At 52.6% G+C, this 11,915-nt stretch overlaps 1 protein-coding gene across 2 annotated transcripts in view; it reads right to left on the bottom strand.

Moving 5' to 3' along the window:
• LOC125449268 (serine/threonine-protein kinase MRCK alpha-like) overlaps window positions 1–11,915 on the bottom strand; it is a 124,770-nt gene that overhangs the window by 85,275 nt on the left and 27,580 nt on the right. For both annotated transcript variants that reach the window (XM_059641502.1, XM_059641501.1), the window contains exons 2-5: window positions 9,237–9,328; window positions 7,851–7,934; window positions 4,620–4,715; window positions 3,290–3,438 (exon numbers count right to left, since the gene is read on the bottom strand). In XM_059641502.1, coding sequence (XP_059497485.1) covers window positions 3,290–3,438; window positions 4,620–4,715; window positions 7,851–7,934; window positions 9,237–9,299 — 392 coding nt within the window. In that variant the 5' untranslated portion in view covers window positions 9,300–9,328. The remainder of the gene's footprint in view (window positions 1–3,289; window positions 3,439–4,619; window positions 4,716–7,850; window positions 7,935–9,236; window positions 9,329–11,915) is intronic.

Here is an 11,915-nt window from a genome sequence, read left to right as displayed (position 1 = left end):
AGGATCTCAGTGCCTCTTTGGGCACATTTTGTCCACACATGGAATCTCCCCTCAACTCACTGAAATGGGCAGCTGTCCTGGTTAATGAGGGACAGCAGGATGCTCCATCTGGAACCGAGCCACGGTCAGGTTCGTGCACTGACAGAGCAAGTAACCAGGAAACTAAAGAGAGTTTCGCGATCGATTTGCGAAGGCAAATTGACTGCAAGAGGTATGCATCAGTTATATCAGGCATCAATGAGACTACCTTTAGAGTCATTGAGCTGTACAGCATGGAAACAGACCCTTCGGTCCAAACAAACCATGCTGGCCAGATATCCGAAAGTAATCTGGTCCCATTTGCCAGCATTTGGCCCCTATCCCTCTAACCCCTTCCTATCCATGTCCCCATCCAGATGCCTTTTAAATGCTGTAACTGTACCAGCCTCCACCACTTTCTCTGGCAGCTCATTCCATACACGCACTGCCCTCTGTGTGAAAAAGTTGTCCCTCAGGTCCCTTTTGAATCTTCCCCCTCTCACCTTAAACCTATGGCCCTCTAGTTTTGGACTCCCCCCACCCTGGGGATAAAGACCCTGACACTCACCCTATCCATGCCCCTCATGATTATATAAACCTCCATAAGGTCACCCCTCAGCCTCCCACGCTCCAGGGAAAATAGCCCCAGCCTATTCAGCCCCTCCCTGTAGCTCAAACCCTCCGACCCTGGCAACACCCTCGGTTGAATCTTTTCTGAGCCCTTTCAAATTTCACAACATCCCTCCTACAGCAGGGAGACCAGAATCGAACGCAGTATTCCCAAAGTGGCCTCACCAATACAGCCGCACCATGACCCTCCCAACTCCTAGACTGAAGGCACTGACCAATAAAGACACCTGTCGTCTTCACCATCCAGTCTACCCGTGACTCCACTTTCAAGCAACCATGAACCCGTACTCCAAGGTCCCAGTTGTTCGGCAACACTGCTCAGCACCTTACCATTACATGTATAAGCCCAATGCCGATTGGCCCTATGCAAAATGCAGCACCTCCCATTTATCTAAATTCAACTCCAGCGGCCACTCCTCAGCCCGTTGGCCCATCTGATCAAGGTCAAGGATGTTAATGTGGTTGCAGCCATTCAGAGAAGTATTAGCAGACTAATGCCCGAAATGAAGCTGATGAGGAAAGATTGAACGGGCTGGGCCTGTATCCTCTGAAGGTTAGAAGAGTCAGAGGTGACTTCATTGAAACATGGAAGAAAGACGCTGAGGGGGACTTGGCTGGTTGGATTTGGAAAGGCTTGAAGGGCCGAGTGGCCTGTTCTGTGGCTTGTTCGTATGTTTTAGGTAGTGTAGAGGGAGCTTTACTCTGTATCTAACCCTGTGCCGTCCCTGTCCTGGGTGTGTTTTATGGGGGACAGTGTAGAGAGAGCTTTACTCTGTATCTAACCCTGTGCTGTCCCTGTCCCGGGACTGTGTTGATGGGAGACAGTGTAGAGGGAGTTTTACTCTGTATCTATTGATCAGTGCCTTGAGTACAGAAGTTGGGAGGGTCCTTTTGCAGCTGTGTTGGTCTGGGCCACTTTGGGAATACCGCGTTCGATTCTGGTCTACCTGCTGTAGGAAGGATGTTGTGAAATTTGAAAGGGCTCAGAAAAGATTCAACCGAGGGTGTTGCCGGGGTCGGAGGGTTTGAGCTGAAGGATGCTGCTTCCTCTTGTGGGAGAATCGAGAGCTTGGAGTCACTGTTTCAAAGAAACTTAAGGTCAGAAGTCACATGACACCAGGTTTATTTCAAATCACAAGCTTTCGGAGCCTCGCTCCGTCTTCAGGTGTTAATGAGAGAGAGTATTGGACACAGAATTTACAGGCAAGATATCAAAGGGTCAGACCATTACCGATTCTGAGTCTCTAACTGATACTTGCAGAAGGAGCAAGGCTCTGAAAGCTTGTGTTTTCAAACAAACCTGTTGGGCAGCGATATGGTATCATGTGATTTCTGACTTTGCCCTCCCCACCAGACACCGGCACCTCCACATCAGAGTAATTTAAAACAGAGATGAGTAAGTGTACTTTCTCTCTCTTGAGAGCTGACAGTCCACCTTCTCAAAAGGCAGTGCACGCAGACTATTCAAATACTTTTAAGACAGAGGTCGGGAGGGGTTTTGATGATCAGGGAAACGGTTGATTGTCAGGAAAAGTTCAGCCATGAATGGGGGAACAGGCTCGAAGGGCCAAGTGGCCTACTCTTTGGCTTGGTCGTATGTTTTGGACAGTGTAGAGAAAGCTTTCCTCTGTATCTAACTCCATGCTGTCCCTGTCCTGGCAGTGTTTGATGGGGGGACAGTGCAGTGGGAGATTTCCTCTGTATCTAACACCGTGCTGACCCTGTCCTGGGGAGTGTTTGATGGGGGGAACAGTGTAGAGGAAGATTTCCTCTGTATCTAACCCCGTGCTGTCTCTGTCCTGGGAGTGTTTGATGGGGGGACAATGTAATGGGAGCTTTACTCTGTATCTAACCCCGTGCTGTCCCTGTCCTGGGACTGTTTGATGGGGGACAGTGTAGAGGGAGATTTCCTCTGTAACCAACCCCGTGCTGACCCTGTCCTGGGGAGTGTTTGATGGGGGGACAATGTAATGGGAGCTTTACTCTCTAACTGACCCCGTGCTGTCCTCCCCTGGCAGTTTTGTTTTCTCTATTCATTTTGTGGGATGTGGGTGTCGTTGGCTGTGCCCAGCATTCCTTGCCCATCCCTAGTTGCCCCTTGAGAAGGTGGTGGGGAGCTGCCTTCTTGACCCGCTGCAGTCCATGTGCTGTGGGTTGACCCACAATGTCCTTTAGGGAGGGAATTCCAGGATTCTGACCCAGCGACAGTGAAGGAACGGCCGATATATTCCCAAATCGGGATGGTGAGGGGCTCGGAGGGGAATGTGCAGGGGGTGGTGTTCCCATGTTCCTGCTGCCCCTTGTCCTTCTGGATGGAAGTGGGTGGTGGGTTTGGAAGGTGCTGCCTGAGGATCTTTGGTGAGATTCTGCAGAGCATCTTGTAGATGGTACACATTGCTGCGACTGAGCGTCGGTGGGTCGGGGGGAGTGGGATGTTTGTGGATGTGATGCCAGTTAAACAGGGACTTTGTCCTGGATGGCGTCGAGCTTCTTGAGTGTTGCTGGGGCTGCCCCCTTCCAGGGGCAAGTGGGGGGTATTCCCTCACACTCCTGACTTGTGCCTTGGTCGATGGTGGGACAGGCTTTGGGGGAGTCAGGAGTAGTGTGGGGGGTTGGGGGGAGGTAGAGGGAGCCCACCTACCTGTGTACATAGTTGAGTTGGTGGATTGAGTGAACAGCCAGCACCATCTCGGCGATGTAGAAACGGGCCATATCTTCGGGAAGCCGGTCCTCGAATTTACTGAGCAGGGTCAGCAGGTCGCCTCCCGCGTAATAATCCATGACCAGGTACTGGGGGAGAAAGTAACACTCTGGGGTTAGAGCAGCAGTTCACAAAAAAAAAGACTGCTTACATTTGTATAGTGCCTTTCGGCAGCTCAGGACACCCCAGAATGCTTCACAGCCAATTACGTGTCTTTTTCAAAGCGATCACTGCTGTCATGTCAGGAACACAGCACCCAATTTGTGCACAACACGCTCCCACAAACGAATCATTTTTGTTTGAGACAGTAGGAACTGCCGGTGCTGGAGAATCTGAGATAACAAGGAGTGGAGCTGGAGGAACACAGGCCAAGCAGCATCAGAGGAGCAGGAAGGCTGACGTTTTGGGTGAGTGAAGAAGGGTCCTGACTCAAAACGTCAGCCTTCCTGCTCCTCTGATGCTGCTTGGCCTGTGTTCCTCCAGCTCCACACCTTGTTATCTCATTTTTGTTTGAAATGAAGTTACATTTAGGGATAAATATTAGGCCCAGGGCATCAGGGTGACAATTCCCCTCCTGTTTCCTGCTGTTCTCTCAACAGCAGTCACAGGGATATTTTCTATCTCCCTCTGAGGGTATTCAGGGGTAACTGTGCCTTGACAGACTTCACTTCTAATAACACAGTCCTCCCTCAGCGCCGACCCTCCGACAGTGCCCACTCCCTCAGCGCTGACCCTCCGACAGTGCCTGCTCCCTCAGCACTGGCCCTCTGACAGTGCCCGCTCCCTCAGCGCTGACCCTCCGACAGTGCGGTGATCCCTCAGCACTGACCGTCCGACAGTGCGGCGATCCCTCAGCGCCGACCCTCTGACAGTGCCCACTCCCACGGCGCTGACCCTCCGACAGTTTGAGACAGAGAGAGAGACAGAGAGAGAGAGAGAGAGAGAGACAGAGAGAGAGAGACAGAGAGAGAGAGACAGAGAGAGAGACAGACAGAGAGAGAGGGAGAGAGAAAGAGACAGAGACACACAGAGAGGCAGAGACAGAGAGAGAGACACAGAGAGACAGAGACAGAGAGAGAGAGACACACAGAGAGAGAGAGACACAGAGAGAGAGAGAGAGACAGAGAGAGAGAGAGAGACACAGAGAGAGAGAGAGACACAGTGAGAGAGAGAGCAACCTTACCGATTCTGGCCGATATCTGCCTAAGACCCTCGCCTTTGCCTATGAAAGTTCCCTCTCCCCTCTGCAGCTGACTCTCCTAAGACTCACCAGGTACTGCTCATCCTGGAAGGCATAATGTAGCGTCGTGATCCACTGGCTATCACCTTTCACCAGTATGTCCCTCTCCTCTCGGAAGCAGGCTGTCTGTAAATTAACCACACGGCTTACAACTGGGAATATTCACCAACACGAAGTCCGCAATGGGGAGAGGAAATTCCCTGAACACACATTTGGAGCTGCGACCTGGCAAGGCCTCAGCTTCTGACAGACTTCATCTACTCTAGACTAAAAGGAAAGATGAGGGAGGTGGCTGTTGCATTAGCTTCAATTTCCTTAAGGAAATTCGGCATTTCCATGAGAACCCTTTCTACGGTGCATCTATCTGGATGCATTGTGCCTTGGTTTGGCAACTGCTCTGCGTAGGACTGTAAGAAACTATAGCAAGTTGTGGGCACCCCCAGACCATCTCACAAACCAAACCCCCCGCACCCCCACCCCCCCCCCCCCCCGCCCCCCCACCCAATCCACGGACATGGGTTGAAGGTGAGAGGGGAAAGATATAAAAGGGACCTGAGGGGTAACTTTTTCACACAGAGGGTGGTGCGTGTGTGGAAGGAGCTGCCAGAGGAAGCGGTGGAGGCTGGTACAGTTACAACATTTAAAAGGCATCTGGATGGAGACATGAATAGGATGGGTTTAGAGGGATAGGGGGCAAATGCTGGCAAATGGGACTGGATTAATTTAGGATATCATGGGTGAGTTGGACCAAAGGGTCTGTTTCTGTGCTGTCCATGTGTACGAGATAGCGAGTTTTGAGAAGATTTGTAGCTCAGGTTGAGGTTCTGGATGTGAATTTGCTCGCTGAGCTGGAAGGTAAGTTTTCAGATGTTTCGTCACCTTTCTAGGTAACATCATCAGTGAGCCTCCAACAAAGCTGATGACGTTGCCTAGAATGGTGACGAAACGTCTGAAAACTAACCTTCCAGCTCAGCGAGCAAACTCACATCCAGGACGTGTATGAGTCTATGAGGTGGCTGTTTCACTCAGGAATTGCACAGTGGCTGTTAGACATTATGGCTTCTGTAATCAAATAGTCTTCCTATGAAGGCCAACAAACTATTTACATCTTTGCATCAGGAAGGAGCTGTGCGCGTTGGAAGCAGTTCAGAATAAGTTAATTAGAGTACAACTGGGAACAGAATTGGAAAAGTTGGACAGATTTCTCTTGTACTGACCCAAGTTTAGAAGAATCAGGGTGACTTGGTTAAAACATAGAAGATCCAGACGGATCTTGACTAGGCGGAGTCACAGAGGGTGGTTCCTCTTGTGGAAGAATCTAGAATTTGGTGGGGTTGGGTGGGGGTCACCATTTCAAATGAAGAGACACCCATTTAAGTCAATGAAGCAATAATATTTTCTCACACACGGTCATGAATCTTTAGAAGTCTCTCTCTCCCAGCAGCGCGCTGGAAGCAATCTTTATGAGGCAGGTATAGATAGATTCTTGACCAGTGATGGGGTTATTGGGGGTAGGAGGGAATGTGGAGGAATTAAATCAGGCGTGCATGGTGATGGAGGCTTGAGGAGCTGAGTGTGCAAAAGAGTGTGGGCGAGGGCGTGCCGGAGAGGGCGAGTGTGTTGTGGGGCGGTGAGGGCAAGCGTGAGGGTGAGGGCGGGCGTGTTGTGGGGACAGGTGAGGGTGAGGGTGAGCATGGGCGTGTTGTGGGGCGGTGAGGGCAAGCGTGAGGGTGGGCGTGGGCGTGTTGTGGGGCGGTGAGGGTGAGGGTGAGGGCGGGCATGTTGTGGGGCGGTGAGGGCGAAGGCAAGGGTGAGGGTGAGGGTGTGGGCAAGTGTGTTGTGGGGCATTGAGGGTGAGGGTGAGGGGGGTTGAGGGTGGGCGTGTTGTGGTGGCGGGTAAGGGTGAGGGCAGGTGTGTTGTGGGGTGGTGAGGGTGAGGGTGTGGGCGGGTGTGTTGTGGGGAGGTGAGGGTGAAGGTGAGGGTGAGGGTGAGGGTGAGGGTGGGCGTGTTGTGGGGGCGGGTGAGGGTGAGGGTAGGTTTGTTGTGGGGTGGTGAGGGCGAGCGTGAGGGTGAGGGCGGGTGTGTTGTGGGGCGGTGAGGGAGAGGGCGAGGGCGTTCTGGGAGCTGGCGAGGGAGAGGGTGGGTGTGTTGTGGGCTGGTGAGGGTGAGCGCGGGTGTGTTGTGGGGTGGTGAGGGCGAGCGTGCAGGTGAGGGTGAGGATGAGAGCGAGCGTGTTGTGGGGGCAGGTGAGGGCAAGGGTGGGCGTGTCGTGGGGAGACGGTGGGCGTGTTGTGGGAGAGCAAGGGTGAGCGTGAGGGTGTGTTGTGGGGCAGTGAGGGCGAGGGTGAGGGTGAGGGCAAGGGTGAGGGTGAGGGTGAGGATGGGCATGTTGTGGGGCAGTGAGGGCGAGGGTGAGGGTGGGCGTGTTGTGGGGCCGGGTGAGGGTGAGGGTGGGCGTGTTGTGAGCTGTGAGGGTGAGGGCGGGCGAGTTGTGGGGTGGTGAGGGTGAGGGCGTGTTGTGTGGGGGGCGGGTGAGGGCGAGGGCGGGTGTGTTGTGGGGGCGGGTGAGGGTGAGGGCAGCTGTGTTGTGGCATGGTGAGGGTGAGGGCGGGTGTGTTGTGGCATGGTGAGGGTGAGGGCGGGTGTGTTGTGGGGTGGTGAGGGTGAGGGTGAGGTAGTTGTGGGGGCAGGTGAGGGAGAGGGCGGGTGTGTTGCGGGGCAGCGAGGGTGAGGGTGAGGGCAGGTGTGTTGTGGGGCAGTGAGGGTGAGGGTGAGGGTGAGGGCAGGTGTGTTGTGGGGCAGCGAGGGTGAGGGTGAGGGTGAGGGCAGGTGTGTTGTGGGGCAGTGAGGGTGAGGGTGAGGGTGAGGGCAGGTGTGTTGTGGGGCAGCGAGGGTGAGGGTGAGGGTGAGGGCAGGTGTGTTGTGGGGCAGCGAGGGTGAGGGTGAGGGTGAGGGCAGGTGTGTTGTGGGGCAGTGAGGGTGAGGGCGGGTGTGTTGTGGGGTGGTGAGGGTGTTGTGGGGCGGTGAGGGTGTTGTGGGGCGGTGAGGGTGAGGGTGAGGGTGAGGGTGGGTGTGTTGTGGGGCGGTGAGGGTGAGGGTGAGGGTGGGTGTGTTGTGGGGCGGTGAGGGTGAGGGTGAGGTTAAGGGTGAGGGTGAGTGAGTTGTGGGGAGGTGGTTGAATGATGCCCAACCCTTGGCCAACGGGGCAGTGCCATTCCTGGGCCTCTCTGTAGGGGACAGCTGTCACCATAGTTACTGACCTCCGCTCTCTTCAGCATCTCCCACTTATGGAGAATTTTCATGGCAAATACTTTCTCTGAGTTCTTCAGTTTCACCACAGCCACCTGGAGGGGAGAATGGTCATCGTCTTCAACACTTGTACAAACCCCCAAACCACAGCCCCCACCCAACAGGCCACACAGACGTGTCATGGACACTGAACAACTAGGACCACGCTTGGTCTCAGCTCCATGTCAACAAGCTCCCACCCCAACCCACCACCCCACTCTGCAAGTGACCTCCCACCTCGTCCTTGTCAACACTAAGGCAGGTTCAGCTAATGGTGACTTGTGAGGGAGAGCCCCTACCCCAGTGAGAGTCTGTGTGTGAGAGAGAGCCCCTACCCCAGTGAGAGTCTGTGTGTGAGAGAGAGCCCCTACCCCAGTGAGAGTCTGTGTGTGAGAGAGAGCCCCTACCCCAGTGAGAGTCTGTGTGAGAGTGAGAGAGAGAGAGAGAATGTACGTGTGTGTGTGTGTGTGTGTGTGTTTGTGTTTGTGTGTGTGAGAGAGTGTGAGAGAGAGAGAGTGTGAGACAGAGAGACTGAGAGAGAGAGAGAGTGAGAGAAAGTGAGAGTGAGAGAAAGTGAGAGTGAGAGAGAGAGAGTGAGAGAAAGTGAGAGTGAGAGAAAGTGAGAGTGAGAGAGAGAGAGAGTGAGAGAAAGTGAGAGTGAGAGAAAGTGAGAGTGAGAGAGAGTGAGAGAGAGTGAGAGAAAGTGAGAGTGAGAGAAAGTGAGTGAGAGAAAGTGAGAGTGAGAGAAAGTGAGAGTGAGAGAGAGAGTGTGAGAGAAAGTGAGAGTGAGAGAGAGAGAGAGTGAGAGAAAGTGAGAGTGAGAGAAAGTGAGAGTGAGAGAGAGTGAGAGAGAGTGAACTCCAATAGAAAGTGAAGGAGATAAGACAGATAAAGAGCGGTGAGAGAGAAAAGGTGAGGGAGGGCTGAAGGAAGACAGAGAGTGAGAGAGACAGACACACCGATAAGCAGAGTGATACAATGTCGAGAGAGACTGAAATGAAACCGACAGAGCAACACATCCTCACTATCTCCAGCTGCCGATCAGTATTTAGTTTGCATTGTAATTCAGAACAGGATCAGGCAGTCGATCTGAAAATAAATCGAAGCCATTTCCTCCCTGATATCAATCTAGATTGAAACTGCCAGAGCCTGGCCTATAATAGACACCTTTGTTAATGCACTGAGACTCCCTACATAGTGTCCATCTGTCAGTCTGTCTCGGTTCAAGGATAGCTCTGCACGGCTGGCCAGAGGTAGCTGTCAACAATGCTTGAGGCACTGCTGTTATCTCTCACTTTCCCCGGGTACTCGTCCCCCACCAATCCCTCCGGCCCCCTACCCCGACCCTATGTCCTCACCTCCCCGAATGCTCCGCGCCCGATCACCTTCAGGATCTCAAAGTCCTCTCGTTGTAGACGCATCTTCTTCAGCTTCTTGGCGAATGGGCTGACTGGAGAGAGAAAGGACAACATTAGAGGGAATGCATCAATATCTTCCAACCTGTTATGGTGCGGCCGAGACGACCAGAGAGAGCGGTGAGGTTTCCCCTAAGATCAGACAGCCACCCTGAATGCTGGAGGGCAGCCAGGGCCCTGAGGGGAGGCGAATAACATACCATCCCATACAGATTTGTCAGTAACAAGTCTATGAACGGAGGCCTTTTGGCCCACTTTCCCCATGCTAGCACATTTGGTCTCATTGATAATGAATTGGATGGGGGGGGGCGCGGTTACTGGCATAAAGGCATACAGCACAGAAACAGACCCTTCAGTCCATCACGTCCATGCCAATCAGATATCCCACTCTGATTTCTCCCATTTGCCAGCATTTGGCCCCTATCCCTCTAAACCCTTCCTATCCATGTCCCCATCCAGATGCCTTTTAAATGCTGTAACTGTACCAGCCCCCACCACTTCCTCTGGCAGCTCATTCCATACACGCACCACCCTCTGTGTGAAAAAGTTACCCCTCAGGTCCCTTTTAAATCTTTCCCCTCTCACCTTAAACCAATGCCCCTCTAGTTTTGGACTCCCCTACTGTGGGGGAAAAGACCTTGACTATTCACCCTATCCATTCCCCTCACGGATTTTACAAACCTCTATAAAGGTCACCCCCTCAGCCTCCGACGCTCCAGAGAAAATAGCCCCAGCCTCTCCCTGTAGCTCAAACCTTCCAATCCCGACAACATCCTCACACATTTCTGAACCCTCTCAAGTTTCAGGAATGGTTGAGAGCACAAAGCTTGTGGGCTGTGCCAACACTCAAGCAATAGAACTGGCAAGACATGTCCCAGAACTAGCCACGTTCCCAGCCGAGCTGGTGAACCACACGTATTGTGTGGGCACCTGCCTGGCAGTGTGGAGAATTGCCCAGGTACATCCCAACCCACGGGAAAAATAAATCTGGATAAATCCAAACCAGTCAGCTATCGCCTCAACGGCCTAAACCTGATCATCAGTGAAGCAGCGGAAAAGTATCATAGGCCTGCGATAGGATCTGACTGAGAGAAACGTCGAAGATCCCTCAGAAATGAAGCCAAGTCGGGTGGAAAGCTTTCGCCTGGATTTATTACTGCCTCGTGCACCTGGGGACAGTGAAAAATTGTGTTTCGCGTGCAGTGCAGGCAGCTCATACCCTACAAAGACCGTGAAGGTAATAGGACGGAGCGAGGAATCTGCAGAGAAGGCGCACTCAGACCGAGATCAACACTAGGTTTGAAGTTTGAGGGATCTGTTCAGAGGCTTAATAACAGTGGGGAAAATGCTGATCGTGAACCAGTGTGTTTAAGCTTTTGTATCTTCTGCCTGATGGAAGAGGGTGAAAGAGATTATAACTGGGGTGGGAGGGGTTTGTGATGATGTTGGTTGCCTTCCTGAGGTAGGGAGAACTGTCAATGGAAGAGACAGTAGGAACTGCAGATGCTGGAGAATCCGAGAGAACAAGGTGTGGAGCTGGATGAACGCAGCAGGCCCAGCAGCAAAGCTGACGTTTCGGGCCTAGACCCTTCTTATGGCGCATGTGTAAAAGTTGGTGAGTATTTACTGACATGCTGGGTTTCCTTAGCCTTCTGAGGAAGCAAAGGTGTTGTGCTTTCTTCATCATCACAAAGTTCTCCACCGGTTGGAGTCATCCCTGGCACAGAGGAAGGTGGTCGCGGTTGTTGGAGGTCAGTCATCTCAGCTCCAGGACATCTCTGCAGGAGTTCCTCAGGGCAGTGTCCTAGGCCCAGCCATCTTCAGCTGCCTCCCCAATGACCTTCCCTCCATCATCAGCTCAGACGTGAAGATGTTTACTAACGTCTGCACAAAACTCTCAGCACCTTTCGCCCCTCCTTGAGTACAGTCTGTATGCAGCAAGATGTGGACAATTTCCAGGCTCAGCCTGACAAGTGGGAAAGTGACATTCGTGCCATGTGACAATTTTCGACGAGAGAGAACCCAAACATCACCCCTTGACCACTCAATGGGAATTACCGTCACTGCCTGGTTACTATGGACTGGTCTCTCATTATTTCTTCTGGTCCCTTTAAATCTTTCCCCTCTCACCTTGAGCCTATGCCCCTCTAGCTTTGGACTCCCCCCCCCACCCTGGGGAAATGACCTTGTCTACTCACCCTACCCACGCCCCTCATGGTTTTATAAACCTCTATAAGGTCACCCCTCGGCCTCCGACATTCCAGGGGAAAATAGCCCCAGCCTATTCAGCCTCTCCCTGTAGTTGACACCCTCCGACATCCTTGTAAATCTTTTCTGAACCTTTCAAGTTTCACAACATCTTTCCTAACAGCAGGGAGACCGGGATTGAAGACATATTTCCAATAACAGCTTACCATGTCTCTCACTAGAGCTGGATGCTGCAAAATGCTTTATAGACAATGGTGTGGTTTTGAGTTAGAATTACAAAATGGCAGCCAATTTGTGCATAGCAAGATCCCAGAATCAGCTGTGATCAGGAGCAGGTCATCGACCTAATATTTCTTTTGACTGAACGGAATGGAGATTGAGGGTTAAATGTGGGTGAGAACACCCCTTCACAGA

Source organism: Stegostoma tigrinum, chromosome 42 (assembly GCF_030684315.1).
Source record: "Stegostoma tigrinum isolate sSteTig4 chromosome 42, sSteTig4.hap1, whole genome shotgun sequence".
Taxonomy (NCBI): Eukaryota; Metazoa; Chordata; class Chondrichthyes; order Orectolobiformes; family Stegostomatidae; genus Stegostoma; species Stegostoma tigrinum.
Note: the sequence above shows the minus strand (reverse complement) of the source record. Positions and strands in the feature narration are given on the sequence as shown.